At 37.8% G+C, this 24,214-nt stretch overlaps 1 protein-coding gene across 1 annotated transcript; it reads right to left on the reverse strand.

Annotated features, from left to right (window-relative positions):
* Nucleotides 1-761: 761 nt before the first annotated feature.
* LOC130099711 (rab11 family-interacting protein 2) lies at nucleotides 762-17,169 on the reverse strand. The gene is made up of 6 exons (XM_056265513.1): nucleotides 16,959-17,169; nucleotides 15,680-16,278; nucleotides 8,827-9,230; nucleotides 7,643-7,991; nucleotides 5,148-5,244; nucleotides 762-1,515 (listed from the first exon to the last, which is right to left on the reverse strand). Exons 2-6 carry the CDS (start codon nucleotides 16,030-16,032, stop codon nucleotides 1,285-1,287), a joined length of 1,434 nt encoding a protein of 477 aa, XP_056121488.1. The 5' UTR covers nucleotides 16,033-16,278; nucleotides 16,959-17,169; the 3' UTR covers nucleotides 762-1,284.
* Nucleotides 17,170-24,214: the final 7,045 nt, after the last annotated feature.

Below are 24,214 nucleotides of genomic sequence, written 5' to 3' on the forward strand. Positions count from 1 at the left end.
TAATCAGTTATTTGCTGTGGTTTCAATTTTGAATGGGCTAGACTTGCTCTGTTAAAGTTAGAAATTAAGTTCAAATAGTTGCTAAAAGAAGTTAACACTTCTGTGCTTGACTGACTGACCGACTTAGCTTAAGTTTAATCAAAAGCCATCAATACTTTGGTGTAGTCAACTGTAGGCAGTCCACACGTTTTGACAGTCCTGCGGTATACTGAAGATATGGAGCATCAGTACATTCCAGTTCAACAGAATGACATTCAGAATAAAGTCTTTGGAGACTGGATGCTCATTTCTACACTTCCGTTGTCACCATACATCACAGAGGCAGTTTGTATCTTGGACTTGTGTTAGTAAAGTTGCTTGTAAAGTGAACAGTGTTATTCACATACACATTTTGCTCATTACAATCAAGCTCAAAATAAATAATTAGTAGTGTACCAGTCTCTGAAAAAGTACCAAAAGGTTTCATTACCAACATTCTGCAACTAACGTATCAATATGGCACCAAACACATGCCAATATCAAGAGTCTGATCACTCTGTGTCTACAGTGTAAACACCATCAAGAGCGATAGGAGAGTTACCCTGTCAAACCTAACCTGGTCTTTCAGTAAACCAATCCACCTTGGTGCTAAAACATCCAGTAAACATTCACTTCTATGTCACGTGGTGCCATCAATCCAAGTGTTTCCTTGCCTCACCACATATGTGTGTAGGACAAACATGAACATCAATTGATCTGGTACAGCTTTTGCAGTGTGAATTCAGTCACAGCAAAGGCCTCATATGGACAGTCCATCCCAGTGATAACTACAAAACACAGTACTACTAAGAGTATTAAGTGCTGAATTATGTTATACTGACTGAATTCAAAGAAAAAGTCAACTTAAACACAGTTATTTTCGGTACAGACATAACATTGGTCTCCTCGCACAAAAACGCCGCTCTAAACTATAAATGGCTGCTTGTGAATATTTTCAAAAACGGTTCCATTCACAAGTATTAGTGAACAGGTCACAGGAATCTTTAAAAAAAAAATCGAAATAAAGTTATGGAAAATTTACGAAATACGAAAAAGGCCATTTGGCATCTCCACATTTAGTGCCCGTCTTTTTTCACAACATATACGGTTGTTCTTGCAAACCTAGAGTAACTGCATGACATGAAATGTGTCCGTGTGAAAGAATAAACTTGCGTTCTGTCACAAGTTATCAACAATGCATTGTCCTTTTATAAGAAATATATATTTTGCCAGAAATCTTAAGTTACAATGCGCTTCTGAGATCTTTTACTTCTTCGAGATCTTCCCAGCTTTTCTCTTGGGCTCATAGGGTGTTCTCAGGATGCTGGGCGTCTCTTCCATAACCCTGACCAGCAGGTTATCAATGTAGTCCTCCAGCTCCCGAATATGAGCATCTTTCTTTCTTACCACCTCTTTCTGCTTGATGAGCTCTTGCGCAACTTCCTCAAAGGAGAGATTGCTGTAGGCCGCCATATTCGCATGCAGATGTTCAGGCTCCTATGCGTGAAGAAGAACGGATGACATATGATTGTTAAATGTACCATGTATTAAAAACATTTAGAAAATACTACTTGATTGCTCATATAATGCTGGGAATTAAAACTGTTCTCTGAAGTGCGTAAATCAATTGTGCATATTTTGACCTATAATTTGATATTTTTGCTAAATTTCCAACATGAAACAATGTTAATTTAAACTCTTCACATTGGTTTGTAAACAGACAAGTGGATAAGCAATAATGCCACATACAGTAGTAGCTGGACAAAATAAACTAGGCAAAAATAGTGTAAAAGAGTGAAATAAACATGGCAATGTTTCCTTCAAAACAGAACTCACTTGATAAATGAGCTTTTATTTAAGGTGTTGCTCTAAACGTTCAAGCCTCAGTTCTCTCAAGCAGAGTGATTATGTGTTGACATGAGAAGTGTCTGCATCTGACTTAACCATGATATTGAGGGAACAGCAATTTAGAAACATTTGCTCATCTGCTATCATGCGTCTGACAAATTCACACTTTTTGCTGTCAAGGTGAAAACAAGCACTAAATGCAGTCAGTTGATAAAATCTCTCAAAGAGCTTATCCATTTCACTGTTGTCAAAATATGAGCCAATGTCTCTCAGTCCTGCTTAATTACTGATGCTTAGATAATTACAATAAAACTGCCACCCAAAATCAACATCAACACAACAGGACACAGACCTGAAATTCATCTAATTACCAAACACTCCAAATAGCTCCGATAGCTCTGATAAGGTTATCTGGGTGTTTAAGGAAATGAAATTTAAGCCCTTAATATTTTTTGATGCAAATTATTATAATAAATGAATATATTAGGTCATTAAATAAGGTTTTAAAGGTTGTATCAGTGATTTCAGGCCCAAAAATAAAGACAGGGGCGGGCAGCTAGCGGATCGTTAGGAAAAATTAGATGAATGTGATCATTTATTTTTGGGCCTGAAATCACTGATACAACCTTTAACTGGGACGTTTTAAATATAATTTCTTTGGTTAGTTCAATGGTGATTAGTATGGAAGCTTGTTTCCGCCACTGAATAAAAACTGGTAAATGCATCCTTTTATCTAACAATTATGACTTTTTATATCCCAATTCAGACTTTTTTTTCTAAGAATTGCGTAATATAAAGTTGCAGTTGCATGTTATAAAGTCAGATTTGCGATTCTGACTTTATTCCTCGCAATTGCGAGTTTATATCCTGCAATTCTGACTTTATAACTTGCAATTGCAAGAAAAAAGTCTGAATTGCAAGTAAAGAATTGCAAGATATAAATTTTCAATTGCGAGAAATAAGTCTGAATTGCGATTCTAACTATTTCTCGCAATTCTGACTTTTTTGAGTCCTTAATTTTTATCTGCGAGATAAAAGGCGCAATTATCTTTGACATTTTTTCATTACATGGTGGAAACAAGATTACGTAGATTAGGGCTAGGCGGCATACTTCAGTAAGCAGAGAAAACGTTTCAAAGTCATAAAATGTTTAATGAGTAGAACACAGTATAATTCTAGTTTAAATAATCAATACATTTCCTCGAACGTTTTATTTTCCTTCATAAAATATTTTCACCACATTTATTCATATGCACCAAAATTGCCTCACATTTGGCTACTAGAGTAGTTAGTGAAAATGAAATTTACTTTCTCAAATTTAAAACCTCCACAAAGAATATAACACTTTTTACAGTCTTAACTTTTGAAAAGTGAATTAAACACATTTGATTATTTTATGGGTAGCCATGTGTGATGATAAATATAATTAAAATATTAAAACCTGTATAAATGATCCGTGTTTATAGTATGTATAATATTAAATGTAAGACTAATACATTGCACTTGTTAGGAAATAATACTATGCAGGAACAAGCCTCAACACTTTTAACCTGAAGCCTCAGAGTCTGAACTGCTTCTGGGTTTGAACTTGATCCACCATATCGGACAGATGTTTATACATGTGACACTTTGATTATGATTATACTCCTTAGATTACGGTAATGAAAACAAAACATTCCTTCTCTTTTTCCCTGAGGAAACAGCAGAACAAATTTGACTCCATAAAACTGCCATTCTAGAAACTAATGCAAAAATACAGTGGCCCTAAAAAGCATTTAGACACGTAAATCAAAATGTGAATGTCATTGCATTAGATAACACAATAGAAAACCAAGTAGCATTTATTTTAAAGGGAAAAAGTACACTTAAAGTACAGTTAAAAAAGGTACACTTTCCAAGAAAAACATTTTGCAGAATGAATCTATTGTAAAAAAAAAAGAAGAAAAAAAGATATATCGCTCAAAATTAAGGCAAAAAGAATTTGGATGCTTTATTGTTTCTGGTAGTGGAATATTTAGTTAATGTGATGAACTACACCTTTAGTGAACTTATACATCCACTAAAACTCATCATTATTTCATAACAGGTTCATCATTTGTTTGATGCCACTTGCATGCAATAAAATTCAAACATTTTTAGGTGTGCTTGTTGAGTTGATTGTTTGGTAATTCAGGTCAACAGACAACGCAAGCCAAAACAACACTTTCTGGCACATACAGAACAGCAAACACTGAATCAAAGGAAGATTTCGAGAAAGAGATGCTGCATGAATTGCAAAACCACCAGGGCACAAGCTAGCGGGGGCAGGAAAAGAGCCCAGGAAATGACCATGAACTGCCAAGCAGCTGATGAGCAGATTTAGGCAATCAGGAGTGTGGGAGAGATAAGACTTCCACTTGGCATTCTTCAGTTGTCTCATTATGAGCACTAATGAGGGCCTTTGCGTTGAAAATCTAAAACTCCAAGTCCTTTGAAATGCCTCGGCCGACTCTCCCACCCCCCACCCCCCATCCTTTAATTAAGGCCTTAGAGTGCCAGAGACACTATTTCACGGATGCAGTGTTAACATAACCTCAAAAATGGGTGAGGAAAGCCATTTTCAGCAACGCGTCTCCAGTTTCAACATCACTTCAGCAGCTATTCTCACACAGCAGACAAGCAAACGTCACGTTACTCTGCGCTGGACATCATGATGACGATCACAATCAGTATAATTATGACAAAGTGAGAGAGGGCTCCTTTCCACGTTTAACACTGACCGTGGTTTGACCTACAGTGTAAAATTAGACCAGTGACAAATTGCGTATTATTAATGATTAGATTTCCAATTATTGAGTGAGAGAACATACTGTCCGAGATGGTTCACTAACGAAATGGAAGCGCACTAATAACATCACACTACTTCAAATTACATGCAGATCACAGACGATGACCACCCATTTCAGCTGTTAATTAGATAAATGGGCCTCCAAGCAGAGCGCTACAAGTGATACTCAGTCAGAGATCAGCATCATCAACTTCCATGTATAATAGGCCTGCAATAAATGACCAATTAAAACTTTGGGCAAGTTTGGAAAACTTGTGTGAGAAATGTGGTCAAGCTGTGTCTGGACAGACTGAACAGTGACAATGTGAAAGTACACCCTTGTTTACCAATGCGTAGAAACGGAAAATAATATTCTTACATTTAGTGTGGTCACATAATTCAACTTTATATGTATGACAATAGTGTAAAGCATAAAAAAAATGGAGTGTGCAATATTTCTTTTGAATGAACGTACCTGTTCTCTTGCATGTTTCATGCCATGCTTCTTCTCGGGAGAGTTTTTGAATCTCTGAGTAAGGTCCTCATTACTAGTGGGATTTCTCATGTTGTCACTGTTAAACAAAAAAGAAATGTCAGATCAAATTTTACTCCAATAAATGTGTAAATTGTGTTCCAAACCACCTGGTAATATGCATGCTAATAAGCAACTAGTTAATAGTGAGAATTGGACCCTAAACTAAAGTGTTCTGCCTTTTTTATCTCACAAGAAAGTCCTTAATTTAACGTTCTGACCTATCAATACTGGTGAAATCTTGCTCAACACCAACAAGTACTGTCATAAAACACATCAAATCCTCTAGCGCAACTACCACTTGCCAGCAAAAGTTTGGTATCATTTTTGAGTTGACCTTTAGTGAAGTGACAGAGGGTCAGGAAATGGTTTGACGCCCCCTCACACGCAAACAGCCAGTCTACTTTTCATTTCCTAACAATTGGTCACTAACCACAAAGGATTTGCCACCAGTTACGGCTCACACAGTAGGGGTGGGCGGTACGACCAAAATCATATATCACAGTATGAGCAATTTTAAACCACAGTAACGGTGTATGTCTTAATTTCCTCATTTGTTTTAAACATTTAAAAGCTTAGGGTCGGTAAGATTTTTAAAAAAATGTTTTTCAAAGTCTCTTATTCTCTTTGATCAAAAATACAGTAAACAATGTTGTTAATAAATATATATATAAACTGCTAATCTGTTTTAAATGTTTCTTCATGTGATGGCAAAGCTGAATTTCCAACAACATTACTCCAGTCTTCAGTGTCAAATGATCCTTGAGAAATCATTCTAATTATGCTGATTTGGTTGTTAAGAAACTTTTCTTATTATTATTATAGTTGAAAAAAGTTGTTCTGCTTAATATTTTTGCGGAAACCCTTATGCATTTGTTTTCTGAATTTCAAGGATGAAAACCGACAGTAATCACTGTGTATACAATCTAAAATTCAGATATGGTAATGGACGTTTTGTTATAGACCAATCACAACAGGCATGGCCATCTGACCAATCAGAGCAGAGTATGCTCTCGGAAAGGAGGAGAGTAAAGAGACCGGATCCTTGATCAAGCCGTTTCAGACACTGTGAGAAAAGAGGTGATTCTGCAATCTATATTATGAGAAAATCAAAGTGTTGTTGACCTTGGATACATGTAAACCTATTGTAGGAGACATCCAAAACAAAATTAGGAACCTTTAATATAGCATAATAGGTGCACTCAAGAAAAAAAGAGGGGGAAAAAACAACCTTTTGTAAACAACACCTTTTGTGACATGTCTCTTTTGATCAGTTTAATGTGTCCTTTCTTGTTTTCATTTCTTTCCCCAAACCCCCTTTCCTTTACACAGTAGTGTAGATTATATGCAATGTACTAATTTCTATAAGACAATCTAGTGACAAATAGATTTATAAAATTGTTAAAAAATGATATCTTATTATATAGTATTATATATTATAATAACATAAAATTATTATGTTTGATCATATTTTAGTAAAATTACACATAGATGAATAAGTCTAACATCAAAGCAAAAACGGCTTCACATTTTTAACCACACATCAGTTAAATTTTATATAATCCTGCAATGTATAAAAATCCATTACACTGTTATCTACACTGAAAATGCTTGCCTGCGACATTTTGCAGATTATACTAAAGGTTGCAATTTGATCATAAAAAATCATAACAGGAAATTAGGAAATTTAACCAGTTGACATTTTTTCCACCCATACCACAACAGTCAAACACCATTGCAACTTGCAGGAAAATAAACTGACTTTAAGCTTACATGGGCGATCCTTTAATGATAAAAACTTGTGAACGGATGGGATACATTAAGGATGCTGGTTGTAAAAAGTCAGTTAATGTATAAGGTTGGAAAGATCACATATATCTTTGTACACTAGACAACATTAAGCATGTTTGTTAAATGTCTTTTCAGCTAACCTGTGACCCCTGGAAGACCTTTGATTTAAGATGAGAGAGTAATCTGAGAGGATGAGCGGCCTGGTAGGCTACGGGCAGATAAATTGTTAATTGAATGGTCTATCTCTCATTCAGATCTCATTACTGTGACTTGGTCAGGCCCCTGTAGCCTGGATTGGGCCTAATGACATCGATAAGGTCTTCCTAATGACAGACTTTCTCTGATAAACATTAAGTGCTTGACTTTCCTCACCTAACTCTACTGAGAAAAGAGCAGATGTTGGGAATGAGATGCACTAGAAGACAGTCCTCAGCAATTATTTTAATATAATCTATAATACTATCATAAAAGTATAGTACTACTTAAATATCTATTTGATTATTAAGTTTAATTATTGATTCAATTTTTCCTCATTGAACAGTATGGTGTAAAAAAAGATACTAATGGTATTTGACCTCAAGTAACTATAATGAAAGCTTGATAAACAAATTTAAGACAAAAACAAAATGGCTAAAAACAAATTGTACCTGGATCTGTAGTGTGAGATGAAAGGGTTGGTTTCACTTGAGGTTTCATTGGTAAAGGGGTTTGGAGATCGCAGGTCTCCAGAGCTTCCGGTCCGTGCTCCAGTGGCCGCTTTCTTTCCTTCCTTCTTCCCAGTCACTCTGCCCAGAAGACTGAGCTTCTCCTTCTTCTCTTTCTTCTCTGCCCCCCACATCATCCCCTGATCTCCCTCGAAGGGATTGTGGTTGCGAGGGAGAGTGGCGAACTTCTGGGGCATGTTGTCTCCGATGTCGGAAAAGGGGTCACATGGCACGTCGCTGTTTGGGACACCATATCCATCGCTCTGAGAGTGTCGGTGAGATGCAGTGCCCCCTACGGATGAGAAAGACAATGTTTTCTTTAGCATTTCTCTATAGAGTGCAGCAGGGATGACGTATTTGTTTAGTCCAAAACCCAGAAACAATTCAGTATTTTAGCACTTTAGTTAAATGCATGAAATTATGTCTGTGGTGAACAAGCTCAAGAAATTTCTTGTCTCAAGTTTTGTTCTATGATGTAAAAGACATAAGTAATACCCCTTGTGATTTTTTTAAGCAAAAGGCGGTTGCTAACAAATGGCTAAATGGGACTACAGAAGTTGTCGGGGGCATTAAACATCACACTAACAGATAATTTCATCTACTTACTAGTCCACATTACAGCCTTATTGTGTTTATAATCCTGCTCTTGCAAACTATTCTAATTTCTAACTCAAACTTTCAGTGTAAATGTCTTTTTTTATTTTTTTATATAGACAGAAAGAGTTGTCAGAAGCTTAGTGATGGTGATGTTAAAGTCTTGTGGCTATACTAAAGTTCATTTAAAGACTATGTTTAGCTTTTTACTTATGGTTGTTTACGCTGGTTGTTCATTTGTGAAGGTGAACAATACGTTTAAGAATCATAAACTTTTGTTGGTCACATAGCTTATTTTCCACAATAATCTAAAAGCCAATGGAAAAATCCTATTGTGTTTTTGTCGAGGGAACCAGGGTGATCCTTGCTTCCAGGTTGGCCAACAAAAATGCATCACTCTATAGTAAACAATACCTTTTGCTGCTAATATCACACAATAATTAAACACATGAAAAAAGAAAATATAAAAGAATAAAATTGCTATACTGAGCACAGTGAACTACATGAGCAGACCATGTACTCTATGTCCTCACCTTTCTCCTCAATTGAGTTCATAGAGTCGAGTTTAGGCCTGAAGTGAGTTCCTATCAGATCAGACATGGAGTGAGCAGCAGAAAGTTTCTGCGTCCCAGTGAGCAGCGAGCGTTTTGGCTTGGGTTCAGGTGCAGCCTGAGGGTGCGGGTGCTGGTCTGGCAGAGAATCAGTCTCGCTCCGTCCTGAGCGTGGAAGGATGGCAGAAGATGTGTCTGAAAAGGCACCGTCGTGCTTGCGACCCTTCATCTTTTCCTTGAGCTTGGAGAACGGCGATCTGGGTTTGTCTCGCATCGACAAATCGAACATGCTGGCAGTCATGTTGTTCCGCATGAACTGGATGCTAACTTGAATCTTGCCTCTGTCTTTCCTCTTCTTTCCAGGCCGTGAGTCTAGATTGTACCAGCTGACAAGAGAGAGACAAGAGAGACAGGCATATAGCTCAATTTTATCAATAAAACTGTCTGAAATACAGAAAACATTGAAAAAAGACAAATTAACTAACAGAGTAGATACACTTGATGTCACTTTGGACTAGGCTATGTGTGCTATGTGTAACAGACAAAGGCCAGTAAGAGCTGCGTGTGTAAACCTCACTCCTCTGGCCTAAAGAGGAGTGTTAGCGACTGATGCTAGCGGCTGCAGTCTTTATTGTTCTTGTTAGCGTGCCCACCTCTCACGCTGGATACCCGGTTCGAATCCCGCTAGGAGCAGGTCGAGTAGGACCGGTTACATTTTGTGCCCTGACTCAGATGAGAGTGAGGTTTAGGGGAGTGAGTGTAACGGACGTAGGCCAGTAAGAGCTGTGCGTACCTCACTCCCCTGGCTGCGATCTTTAGGATCCTTGTTGGCGTGCCCACCTCCCACGCCAGTTCGAATCCCACTCGGAGCGGGTCAAGTAGGACCGGCTACTTTTGTTCCTGTGACCCGGATGGGAGTGAGGTTTAGGGGAGTGAGTGTAACAGACTAACCAGTAAGTGCTGTGCGTGTAAACCTCAGTCCCCTGTCTTTAAGAGACACATACGCGGCTGCAGTCTTTAGCGTCCTTGTCCTCCCATGTCGAAGACCATGGTTCGAATCCCACTCGGAGCGGGTCGAGTAGGACCGGTTAAATGTGCATTTTCAATCATGCTCTTCTTATCAATATATAATGTAATGTTTGACTATTATATAACCATTCGTTTTTAAAGAAAGATTTCCTATGAATATTTATTATTGTTTATACTTCAAAACGGCTGATTATCCATAAAAAATTTTTTAAACTGGGTAAAAAAATAAAATAAATAATAATAATCAATTTTCCAGTTAACACAACACTATTATTCCAAAAACTCAATTAGTGAAGTTGACTAGTTATTCTAGATTTTTTTTATCGTTGTGTCACGTGCATGGTTGGCCTCTTAGGTGTTATTGGAAACAGCTAGGCTGGTGCTACATGCGCCAGTAATTTGCAGATGTTCCAGTGTACTTTCACAGCTTGATAAAAACAAACAGGAGAAAACCGCACACTCTTTCACTTCTCCTTTTCTGTGAAACCCCCCTGGTGGCAAGACTCTCTTTCAGGCTTTGCTCTGTATGTATAATTCATACAAAAACGACATGGGGGCAATGTGTTTGTCTGGCCAGAAACCCAATTTCACTTCACACAAATCCACAGCATAGTCCATTTAGTCCATTTGAAAGCCTTCCCCCTTCCTGAGAACGCATATTATAGCAGGGATAAACATAATTCCCTGGTAACTGCAAAGGTTTGGGCCACATAAAGAATGTGAAGTAATACGCCCCCATCTAGGCCATTCCCCGGCTCCTGTTTATTTAACCTCTTGCTCTTTTTTTCTGCTGGAAGTAATGTGATTGATGCTGTAACTGTGTGAAAAGGAGGTGGCATTTGCACAAATCTGGCCTTTGTTCATTGATGCTCACACCGGTATTTGGAGATTATGAAATGGACAATATTTCAGCAGAGCCGCATGATGCTCCTGCGATATAAGACACTTGGAGCAGGATCATTAATTTAGAAATGATCGCTGTGAACACTTAATGTAGGTACAATACTAGACAGAGATTTGGATAGTGTTCAATGAGTGAATTATGCAATACATCATCTTACACCTGCATAGGCAAACATATGGTGGCAAAGCATATTCGAGATTTTTTTATTAGTCGATATTTGAAAATTTTGACATTTGTCGGACGATATTGTATATTTATTGTGCACGCTCATTTTCCCTATTTTTTTAGATGACCATTTGCCATCATTTAACGCTCAGAAAGTTAATTATTAAAAACACTAATAATTATCTCTTTATACAATTTAACAAATAATTAATGATGATTGTGAACAAATTACTGATGTGAGATTTTTTTAAACAATAACAGATACAGATTAACTGTATAATTTAAGTAGTTTTCTTATGTAAATTTATTATTAGACATTTTTGAGGTTGGAAAGTTTGTAATTATTCTATATTGTTCCTTTGGATAGTACTTTTTTCCATCCATTTTCCACACTGTACATTATAATGGTGCGATGTCTAGACTCACTTGTGTTTAAATTGACTGATTTTAGTATTTGATAATTTATTAAGACAAAATGTTATAGAATGTAAATTTTGGACTAACATGAAAATAATTATTGGTTTATGGTATTATATCTGTGCACCCATATTCAAATGAAAAAGGAATAAAACATGACAACCCTAACTGTGTTGAATGGGATTGTATATTTTTGTACAAACACAGTTTTTTGACCTCAGCACTGATTAAAAAGACACTCTGTACACTCAAAAACCAGCCCTGCAGAAATGTAGTTTTACACTTCCACCCTAGACACAGTGCTTTCATGCAAACACTACTGTAAACACTCCTTCAGTATCGGAACACGGTTCCCTCTGGGGTCGTCACAGGCTGCCATCTTGCTGAGTGCTCTTCTTCCTTCATGGCACAGCTAGTGAATGGTGATTATGTTTCTTTCCAAGACCATCCACACACTGGGGAGCTTGTAGATCCGAGGGAAGAGGGTTTACCTGGTCTCAGGCCCAGTAAGGGAGCTCTGATCTGGGCATGTGGAGAGTCAGCCAGCCCCTGTTCTTCACATGGGAGTCAAGGCCAAGATAAATCTTCCTCTGCCTGGAACCACAATACTCCCACTCTGCGAGGGCCGCTGGGAACCAGCGTACAATCAACAAACACAGGTGTGCGATAATTAGGGTCTGTCGACTCCAATGTCGAAACGGACTCTTGTACCCAAGCGTCAGTTAGTAGGAAACCTTTGCATGAACAGAGTCATTGGAGACTACTAACCCTGAGAGTCCATGGGATGCAAGGTTGGTAGAGTGATTTGTGCCACGAGTGTCAAAAATGATCTCAGCAATCAGTTACACTACATAACTCCCTCCCAAGGGTGTGACACCATAGTATCATTGAATAAATACAGGCCCTGATTGTGACATACCGACAATATAAGCTTGGAGGAAGTGTTGTAATATCCAGGAGAGTAAGGATGCATCTATATTAATATTCTAGCAGATACCAGCAATAAGCTAATAATTATGCTGTAATGTCATAGCTGGGAATGACGTCACACCCAAGTTAAAATAGACTACTAAGATAGAAAACTAAGATGGGCGCATCCAAGCAAACCTTTGTTGTGCTCTTTTTTGCACAGATAATCCTGAAGTATCATGTTCACAAATAGAATTTGGTTAGTACTGTGTGTGCAGTGTGCACCACTGAATTTGTTGAGACACAGACAAACGGAAGAACTAATAAACAATATAGTTGCGTCCCAATTCAGAGGCTGCATCCTTCGAAGGCCGTATTCCGAAGGCCGATTGCTTCAGAGCGGCACGACGAAGGCTGTCCCAAATCTCCTTTAAATGCGACCTCGAAATGCATCTTTCATTTCCTGGGCAATGAAGGATACAATAGATGGATCCTTAACGGCCTACCCTATCCCAGAATTAATTTAAGTCAGTGACGACAGGATTTTTAGAGAAATGGCTGTATTACACTATTAAATGTAAGTATTGGGTTTAAACTTAATCGAATATCTAAATTATTCAAATGTAAAAAATAAATAAAAAAAACTTTAAAGAGGTTCAAATGTTGACATATCTTACGAAGATAGTTACTACTTATCATGGAGTGACATGATATACTTTTATAGTTTATACTCTTTATTATATGTACAGAAATGGACAACCGTGAACATATTTAGAAAGGTTGTTAACCCTGTTTTGTTTTCAGACAGTTGAATATATCCAAAGTCTCTTTCAGGCAAGTCATTTCAGTTTGCGGCCATCTTTGAAATGCCTCTCGGGCAGCTATTTCATGCAGTACAGCTCCTATCTCTTTGAATGGGGAAACATCAAATTCTACAAAGCTGCTCACCAAGCTTATGATTAAATTGCATATTTGAAATCGCCAGTGAAATCTGTGACAACTGTCTGAAATTTTGTTTCCAAACGCTCAAATCAGGACAAAAAAACTGCATTTTTCAGGCTGGACCAGACAACCGGAGCTTCTAAGGGTAGCTGCAGTGATGCAATGACTTTACAAATTGGCGATTGGCTCTTTTACTTAGAAGGCGGGACTTGTATATATATATATATATATATATATATATATATTTAGTATATCTAGCCTGCCCTAAAGTCTTTGATATAACTTTAAAAAAGTCCAGTACAAACGTTACTGCCGCTCGCCAACGGCAGCTGTCACAGTTGCCAGGCAACAAGAACAATCCTCCATAGGCTAGATCATCCCGGCCAAATTCTTCCCATTGGCCTCTGTCCATCATGGCCTCCTAATCATCCCCATATATACTGATTGGCTTCATCACTCTGTCTCCTCTCCACCAATAAGCTGGTGTGTGGAGGGCGTTCTGGCGCAATATGGCTGCCGTCGCATCATCCAGGTGGATGCTGCACATTGGTGGTGGTTGAGGAGATCCCCCCTTCCATATGTAAAGTGTTTTGAGTACCTAGAAAAGCGCTATATAAATGTAACAAATTATTAATTTAAGGCGTGGCCTTTGAAGTCTGCATCCTTCGCAGGAATTGGGACACAGCTTATATTACTACTGATTTGCTATGGTTGATGCGCAAAGCAGCCATATTGAATTCTGAAGTCAGGGTTGTTGCGCTTCCCCGGAGTTTCCCAGTCGCAACTCTGACTTGAGGGGGCGTTCTATTTAAAAGTTCCTACTGGGAACCGGGACTTTCCCACTTCCGAAAGACAAATGGAATGCAACATTATTTTTCATATTATGGCCAATAACTGCAGATAATAAAATCCTACACTATTCAAAACATACTTACACTTTACTTACTTACATGTAGATAAAAGCAAATAGTAATATTTTCAAAACTACATTTAGTAATTTCTGTCATTTTCTGCATTCAATAACAATAGGTATGCAGCACTGCCTTTTCTACTTCAACCAGCCATACCTGTTTCTTTCTCAGTACTCAAATAAGCTATTGCTGGTCTGTACATGCCTAAAAAAGTTAAATCAGAAAATATTAAGACGCACTAATGAATTAGTCTTGACATTTATTTACAGAAAGTAGCCTATGTCACATCTGAAAATAAAAGAGGAGGAACTCAGAAGTAGAAGAACATAAAATGATTAAGTTTCTTTAAAGACAATACAGTCACGGTCACCACTGCCTGACAAAAAGAAAGGAAAATATAACAGCATGCAGGATAATCATCCTCACTAAACCGGTTCATCCGCCATGGGATTGTGACTCAATAATGCCGTTAAAAGAAGTCAAAAGACCTTTATCTGAGTTGCATACCAGAACAAAATGGCCTACATCAGATGGTTGCCCTTCCATAGTATTGTACAGCAATGGCATGTCCAAAGACATTTAAAACTCAGACAACAGGTTTCAAAAACAAAGACATGATTACACCAAAGTTTCACGTCAGCAACGTGGAGTTAAAGTTACAGGAGTTAAAAATAGCCCAGGTAATTTCAAAACCTTTCATTCTGTTATTCTTTGAGTACTATTGGCCTCAGAATGCAGACAAGCATTAAACACTAGGGTCTATATAGGCTGATATTTCAGAGCCAGACCTTGAGGTCTGCTTTTATGATAAAGGTAATCAGTCAACAGCTATCACATGTGATCTACAAATATTCAAAACAATTATAGTTTAAAAAAAATCTAAATGAGAAAAAAAGGGCAGTGATTTCAAAAGAATTGTATAGATTGTGTAAATACAGTAGTGACGATCACTGGTACCATAAAAAGATTTGCACGTTGGGATTGCAACATTAGCTGCATTAAACTGCATTGTTTAAACACCATTCACAGTCACTAACTTCACTGTGATACTAAAAAAGGACAAAGCTTTAGTATCAGGTTCCTCTTTTAAGTTGCACTTCTGCTTATGGACTCTTTATGGACTGTGTTGGCGCCACCTTTATCAACATCTAGTAGTTTTTCATCGTTTAAAAAAAAAAGAAAAAAAAAAGAGTCAAATAAATGTATATGCCAAAGTTTGTTTCATTATGTTGGCAGTAAATTAATGCTTCTTTGAGGGTATTTCTACAATGGCTGAGAGAGTGACAGCAAAGGTAGCATGCAAAAGCTATCATGTTTTTTTTTCTTTTGCTGTTAGAGCAAATGGGAATACAAAAATGATATTTGCTGTTGTCTCCCATTCACCACTATAAAAGTTTACCCAACTATGAAGACATCTGCTTCTGAGAACCCTGGAAATGTGAAACGGCTCCATTTGAAAGAATATGTTTGTTTAGTTCTACGAGGCTTTTGCATTAAAAAGTTGACAGATCCTTAAAAGATCTGGCATCAACAATGAATGAAATATTAGCACACTTACTCAGTTTTCCGTCGTTCCTTGTTGTCAAATATCTCATTTAAGTTGATGAGTTTTTGGCCCAGAAATTTATCCAATCCAACCAGGGACCTGTGCATCACTGTGAGGCACAGCTCATAAACCTCTGGATTGCTCTCCATCAGCAGCCCTGGCAGTTCAAACGAAGCCTCTTCCTTCCACACCGGGCTGAGGGTCTTCTCTGCCACTGATGTGGAGTACTTCTCTTTGCCCAGCTGGATGATGGTGTAGGCATCGTTGGTGCCATTCTTGCCCTTTGGTTGCAGGTCTGTGGCTTGGAGAACAGTGGCTTGGACATGAGTTGGAAACCACTTCTGCGACTGCTCGCCCAATGACATGATGACCAAGTGTAAAACTATGGATTTTGGTGTGTGAAATTATAAAGTGTAGTAGCTACTTCAATTTGGCCTTGGCATTTTGTTTAGCTTCCAATCACAGTAAATGAGTGACCAAGAGGTGATAAAAGTTGAAAGTTATGTTTTACAGCGTGGGAAGAACATAATTTGTAATTACAAACGTTGTGTCTATTAACATACGTGTCTACAAAACACTCCACACATTGACCCCGCTCCAACTCAGGTCACCTAAAAAGACAAAAAGACATTAAACTTAAACTTAAATTCATATTACAATACGAATAACATCAAAATTAAAATTTTGACTTAAACGAATGACTTTACCAATACAAAAAACATAGCTACATTTATTAAAGTTTTTTTTCACTATATGTATCTCAAACGTATATATATATTATTCTCATGCAGTTATTATTACATTGTGCACATGAATTTATTCAAAATTTATTCAAAATAGTTATGTCCTGTCCTGTTAAAAATTAACAAATTAAAATAACTATTAATTAAAGATTCCAAAGGCTAATAACTATAAATATGAGTCATTCTATACAGCACACCATTGAAGTAGATGAATAGGTTGTTTTATACTGTATATGAAATTAAATAAGGAAAAAAACTGCAGTTTCAAATAAGTTTTCTGTTCAGATCTGTCACATTCATATTTTTTTTAATCAAGACCTGAAATTTTACATTAAGATTTTTTTTTTTCATATAGATTTACAACTTTCAATTTACAATTGGTGTTCATGGGTTAAATTAGTTAAACTGACCAAGTACTTCGCGGTCTTCCCTTATTTGATTCAATCAGACATGGTACAAAACCACTGAAGCATCACAGCTAGTTTTATTATTAGCCACAGTTACTGCTGCTGTCAAACATTCATACAGCACAAAGCTCTGATAATTACCTCTGAAGCATCTTTCCTCGAGCACAGCTCGCGACGCCACTGCATGTGGGATGACTGCTTAAGCGAACCGACATCAAGTATCTACATCTGTGGTGGATGGAAATGAATAAATTGCTTTAGTCGACACTAATTCATCTTAAACAAATGTATATGTGGTATTCCACATCAGCCCTGTACTCGACTTCCTAGTTCCTCATTTCCGCTGATGCGGTCACGGGTCGAAGTGGAAACTCCTCCTCTGTTGCCGTAGAAACACAGGATTTGATCAGCGCGCGCCTGGCGCTGTTCCTGGGATTCGAATGACTTGGAGGATTATTAGAGTTTTGAGCATTTCGTTTTTCCTTTTGTTGTCAGTTTTGTCAAGAAAAAAGAAAGAGGAAAAGGAATAAACAACAGCTGTTTGTAAAATATTGCAATTATATATATTAAAGATAAATAAATGTGCTATTGTGACCCTTTATGAGTTTATTCAGTAGAAGGCAACCCCTATTCGTTTTTATTGTTAATAGCAGATCATTGATGAGTAATTCATTTCTCAGGTTAAGTAGGGTGTATTAATAGGTAGGCTAAGTCAGATTAATACAGGTGAAATGGGACAAATGGTAAAGACAGACTATACTTAGCCTGGATCATATTTTAAAGACATGTCCCAATTTACCACACTGTAAAAAAAATATTTTCATGATTTGTTATCACAACTTTTGTCAAATCAACATTGATAATTAATGTCGGGTTGTAAAGGGAAGATCAAGATTAACCCTTTGAATCTGTGTCCCATTCAGGCTATCTGGGATTCTTATAATGTCCTTTCTTGTAGACAGTAAAGTCAATAAATGTCTATTGGGGGGTCTTGACAAAACTAAACCAACCATGTTAACATACTGTCTGCCAATGTTTCTTGAGTGGGGACATTGAGGTACTGATAAGAGATTCATTTAAATGTGTGTGTCACCCACTTGACGGGTAGATCTTAACCAAACACACCTGCTCTTTCATTTTATTCTCTTTCTCTCTCCTTATCCCCATCAGTCTGCCATAACCGCAGTGTTGTGTACATACCAGAGTCAGAGGCATGAGTCTGGCACATTCGTCACACATAGATTATAACTCTTATCTGGACTGTATCTCAGGATGAAAATGAACCTGGTGTGGTGAAATATTAGGTCATATAAAATGTATTTAAGACAGCTTAAACTGAGGAGGTGCCATTTCCAGTTAAGCTTCATTGCAAACACCAGGAAACAGATGAGGAACCAGAGTGGAAGAATCTCCTTACATACAAGCCCTGGAGATAGCTATATGGTCTTTTCATGGACCAATGAAACCATGTTTAATGTACATACTGTTCCTGGTTTGTATCACTCTGTTGTTTATTTTTATGAATTAGTAGTGGAGTTTTTTTCAGGGACTCTGTCTGCAGGTTACATGGTTAGTTGGTGGTGACAAGTGACTTTATGTTGAGTCAGTCATTTGAATCATTCAATGACTTATTCATTAAAAAACACTGATTCATTAAGAAGCTAAATAAGTGACTGTTTACAAATGAGTCATCAAATTATTCACTCACTCACAAGTTAGAAAACACAGATTCATTCAGGAATGCAAAAAGAGACTGTCTGTATGAACGAATCACTGAATCGTTTAGTCAAATAATTTGAAATTCAGGAACAAAGCACCACTATCGTCAGCCTATGGAAGTGCTTCGACATAAAGTGTAGTTTGAATCTCGGCTCTTGATCCTTTCTCATCTCCAATTTGCTTCTTGTCCAATTTCTAACTATCCTATCTGAATCAATGCCACAAAAATAATATTAGTAATACTAATAAAACACCACTACTGTGTGTTGCACTGGTTCTATAGCGTTTGGAACTATTTTCATTGGCGGAGCAAAAACAGACAAAGTAAAGATAAATAGGAAAGAAGACATCTTTTTCCTCTACATTCCATACATTTAGCTCTCAATTTTGCACTGTTCAGTTTTAAAGAATCTCAAGGGGTGGAAGAGGCTCATGGCTGTAAAGAGACACCACCAGGGGTCATGACACCAATCCTTAATTTGACAATTTGTTAGACACTTTCATGTATTACCTTCTAAGACCATAATACGTCTGTGTGCCTCTGGAGTGGGATAAAAACATGAAAGGCTCTACATTCCAACCTCACCTGCTTCCTTTTATTGTTCTCCTCTGATAGAGTATATAAAGGGGGAAAAAAAATCCATCAAGTCATAAATTAGCCAAGAGCAACGTATGGCCTCAGTCCACTTTTCCAGAGGAATGATGTTGTAGCCCATAAACTGTCCAATATTCAACAGGACCCTGTATTGCGTATCAGTAAGGTCCACGTGTTGGCCTGTATTAGGCATCATCTTTATGGGCCTGGATCCTGTGTAAGGTCTCTTGCCACGGTCAGACAGCTGGTTCTGCTTTAGACCCCTTTCTTCAACACTATATAGGTTGTTTTACATTTATTAAACACTTTTAAGCATCTCTGGCTGCAAGATTGCCCATCTGTTAGCGCACGACAATATATATATGCGTTCCAAGTGCAGAGGGAGCAAAAGAAGGTGAGCGGATGCCATTGTAACATCAGTAAGCCTCATAATGCACTTCAGGTTTACGGTCGGGTTGCGAGATTGATTTAAAAGGCTGTGCTTTTAGTCAAGAGGACATTCAGATTGCAGATGAAAATTTAATAATAATAAAAAAAAAAGTAGGAGAGAAGAGCACAAATCACTGCCGGCGCTGCGCTCTGTGGAATGTTAGGGTGTGCAATGCATGGTGATATATAGATCTGCAGATGTGCATGTAGCCCGCGACGGCTGGAGCAGAAATTGTAAGGGGCGTATGGCTGCCGAAAGGTCCATTGTGTGGAACAATACTTCAAGAGTGTTTATTTGAGTATCACTAAAGGCTATCACCTCTCACCCCTTCATATAGCCGCTCAAGACTGTCACGGAAGTTATAGGTTTGCACTTTGAGCATCGAGAAAACCTCTGAGGCCAAACCATAAACGGTGATGGGTTTGAAAAAAACCCAAAAACAATGTTAACATTGTCAAAGGTAACATTACGATGTTTTATGAGAGCACATTTCTTTTATCTTATCTTGTGTCAGCACAAATTCTCTTCATGATGCAACTGTCGGTGTGTGTATTTTGTGTGCATTCATATCTGTCTGAATAGTCATATGAGGATATTGAGGTTACCATTTTATGACTACAAACAAATGACAGTAAACAGGCCCGCAGACAGGGGGGGACAAACGGGTCTGTTGTCCCGGGCCCAGGGTAGGGAGGGGGGCCCAGAACTGGGCCCTCATTAAATTATGGAATAATTGTTAAAAAAATAAATAAAATAGGCATATTTGTTGAAAAAATATCTAATATTTGAGTTACATAAAAGCTTTTTATTCGTTTTCTTCCTAATTGTCCTTGAAATAGTGGTCAAGAACCCCCCCCCTCCCCCCAAACAAAAATGGTTTGGCCACTGATCGAAATATGATGTTGTCATTTGATTTGAAGTTCAGTAGGCTAACGTTACGCTCAAAATATCCGGTCAGCACAGGTCCGGTGCTCAGAAAAGAAAAGAAAAGAGAAGAGAAGAAGAAAATAGAGGCCTTCGAGATGTCCTAAACAAATATTTTTAAAAAGGTGGTGACGGTGAAGCTGGAACTAACGTTAGTAAAGTCAACGTAGAGCAAGGTAAGAAACAGCGCAGCCAACGTCTATGAGTGTTGTCAAAGACCCGGCACTTCGGTACCAAGTCGGTACAAATTTCTTTTTAAACGTCACGCCACGGTCCCAGGTTTTCTCAAACCCGGGATGCGCGTGCATGCCCAAAGCGCGTGCAGTTGCGTCCTCTTTATAAAAGCGCTGAGACATGGCGACCGGCGGTGCTGCTGCTGTGGTGGCTGTAAATCCACTTGTTGATAAGAAAGGAGGAAAGACCCACATGGAAATATTTTGGATATAGCTTGTTTTCATATGACGTCACGCCACTGCGTTGCCATGGCGCGAAATGCAAATGGAGGGCAGGAAGTGATTTGCTGTATTTAGAAAGCACTATAACAAACTCAAAATGCCTATGTTTTGCGTCGTTTATGGTTACTTAAATCGATCAAACCACGAGGAGTTTTTATCGTGTACCAAAAGTTGTTGTTCATAAGGGGGGAAATGCAAGAAATTGACCGAAAAACTCCGGGAAAACGGCTTGCAAACCTACGTCTGCGGTCGGGAGGAACCGAATGGGAAAATGCCCGTGTGTGCCGTGATCACTTCGTCAAAGGTGAGTTTATACAACTTAAGTGGCTATGTTTGTGTAACGTGTAAGTTAACGTGTAACGTTTACGAACTTTGTAAAGTCAAAGTATGTCTGTAAGACGAGGTAGTTGCTGATATCTACCGCCTCGATGGCTGGAAATCTTTCAATTCAGTTGAAAATCGCTCCTCTTAATAACGTAAGGATCACGTCCAACATGTTTGATTTTTTGTTTATATCTTTCTCTTGTAAAATAGTGTGAAAAGTAGTACAGTACGGACTTTCCTCCATCTCGTCCATTGCGCTCTTCACTCCCTGCCCTCCATCTGAATTTCGCGCGTCATCATAATCACGTGACTGAAACCCAGCTATTAGCTCATAATAGCGACGCGGCGCGCTCGTTTTTACAGGCGCGCCTAAGTTCATTGTTGCATAGCAACGACAGACGCCACGGGAGAGCAAACGCTTGTGGAAAGGAGAAAGCGGTGCGAACTGCGCTCTCCATGATGACGAGGAAGTATTAGCAAAGAATTCATTGATTTCTAGCCCTTGGATTAGCTTTACTACTATTTATGGAGATGAGAAATAAAAAGCCGGCTGAAATGCATCGTCATCATCGGTGAACAGATAATGGGTCAGATCCGAGTCTATTTTTGCTGGGCTGCTCATGCTTAAAAGTGAAAGCACACCTTTGATGGACAAAAAATAAATATGATTTCACACAAAAAGTGCCCAAAATGCACAGATTATGCATGTCTAGTGTGTTTTAACAAGAACTGCAGTAGGCTATGTCAGAAAAGAAAATGAAGACATTTATAGAAAATGTACCCATTTAAACGTGTTTTTATTATTCATTTTGGGTAAAAGTATATGGTGTTTTATAAAAATAAAAAAAATCGTGGGGGGGGGGGGGGGGGGGCCCATCTAAGATTATCTTGTCCCGGGCCCAGGCAAGACTGTCAGCTGGCCTGACAGTAAATGAAACAAACAAGTCTTTTTATTTTATTTTTCATGGCTGCACATAGAAGTGCAAAACTGCTACCAGGATGACACAGTCGAGTAGTGCTTATTTACTGATGCTGAGCATTGTGAACTGGCAAGCAAGTCAGTTGCAAATGTAAACATACTGCTGGTATGTTGTAAAATAAATAAGTTATCCGGATTTCATCCACATTCCACTGCATGAATCAAGTGCTGCCTTTGAACGCTCTTTTGTATGCATGAGAGGACGTGCAGACCAGGGATATGACAAACAAATTAAACAAATGAGAGTGATTAAAACAGCTGGATCCACAAATGGCATGACCAATTCAGGGAATTATGGAGGCAAATGCACGCAATTATATAGCAAATGAGGTACACCCACTTTGCGGTTCTCAGATGTTGCATTAATTTAAATGGTCTGTTTCTACTGTGCAATTCCTATTACATTAAATTAGCAATAGAATCCCCTGTGTCCTTCTGCTGTAATTCAGCTGAAGTCTTTATAAAGCTCTTCTCTCCAAAGCAAATCATTTGCAGTCAGAGTTCTTTATGTCGAAATCCTCAAATGGCATTGCATTTCATAATATTGTTGGGAAATTGTGAAAAAAAATACTTTCATAAGGTTGGGTTTTATTTGTTATCATTTTGTCAAAACTAATTGTGGCTATCCAAGAAGTGTAATTTTTGCATGGGAGTTTAAAATAATTTTTTCAAGAAAGAAACTGATGCACACTGTAAACCCGAATGAGCTGGCAAAACAAAACAAAAAAATTAAGTAATCAGTATACATCAAAAATGTGTGAAGAAAGAAACTACAGTTCACCTATTTAAACATTTTATTAACAGTAACTGCCTTTCATAATGCTTTTACTATCAAACTTTTTATTTAAATCTCTTCTCGCCCAGTTGCATTTGGTACATCAGTAGATTTCTTTTGGAATAGATTCCATAGATATAGATTAGTTATTAGTTAGGTCAACTTTTAAAAACAACCTATTACTTCTTTTCCTTAGAAACCAAAAATAACTGATTTCTTGTTTCATCACTGCATCAATAGGAAGAGAATTATAGTAATATAAATAAAGATCCAGGCGGTCAACCAAATGGGACACTGATCACCATAATGGTGACAAACAAAACCATTTTACGAAATTAACAAATTTATGAAGTCAACTTAGAAGTTCTCTCAACATTTTCAGTTGTATTGACAATTCAACATTCAAGATGACTTTGGAAAATGAGCGAAGGCAACTAGGAAAAAGATAACTGCACACGTGGAGGAAATGAGTGAAAATTCTATAACATAATTCTATAAATTCTGTTCATTTCTATTAATGAATCTATTTATTTTAATTATTTGTTTTTAGTTTTATCATTTAATTTCTTTTTCTTTTTTTCTTGGTTTTATGTTGTATTTATAATTTTTGCGGTGGAAAGGAAGGGTTTAAATAGAGACAAGATTTAAAATGAAAATTCTATTAAGAATTTCCCCACCTCAAACCCTCTTTTTTATGACAAAATAGTATACTCAGGTTTGAGTATAAATAGTACGCAAATATTACATATTACTAGATTTTTTTAAACTATCTAAAAAGGGATAGTTACAACAACTGTTAGATTTCACAGTGTATAAAACTGGATTGCAATTTCCAGAAATAATAAATTCTTGTTACAGTGTAAGCGATTTATCTCCAATAATGATGTTCAAAATGTGTGTGTGTGTGTGTGTGTGTGTGTGTGAGAGAGAGAGAGAGAGAGAGAGAGAGAGAGAGAGAGAGAGAGAGAGAGAGAGAGAGAGAGAGAGAGAGAGAGAGAGAGAGAGAGAGAGAGAGAGAGAGAGAGAGAGAGAGAGAGAGAGAGAGAGAGAGAGAGAGAGAGAGAGAGAGAGAGAGAGAGAGAGACGTTTGTAAAAATAGAGGATACAGAACAAGAGAGATGAAACAATCAATGACTGTCCATAAGATTGATCAGAGATGCTTCAGAAGACGGATGGGATCAAATACAGGCATTTGA

The sequence above is a fragment of the Rhinichthys klamathensis genome, unplaced genomic scaffold, assembly GCF_029890125.1.
Source record: "Rhinichthys klamathensis goyatoka isolate OS25496 unplaced genomic scaffold, OSU_Roscu_1.1 h1tg000235l_1, whole genome shotgun sequence".
Taxonomy (NCBI): domain Eukaryota; kingdom Metazoa; phylum Chordata; class Actinopteri; order Cypriniformes; family Leuciscidae; genus Rhinichthys; species Rhinichthys klamathensis.

Coding starts and splice junctions, on each gene's coding strand:
- LOC130099711 (XM_056265513.1), bottom strand. CDS start 16,032: ATGTCATTGGGCGAGCAGTCGCAGAAGTGGTTTCCAACTCATGTCCAA. Junction 9,231..15,679: donor AAGGAACGACGGAAAACTGA/GTAAGTGTGCTA, acceptor CTCTCTTGTCAG/CTGGTACAATCTAGACTCAC. Junction 5,245..7,642: donor ATCTCACACTACAGATCCAG/GTACAATTTGTT, acceptor TTTGTTTAACAG/TGACAACATGAGAAATCCCA.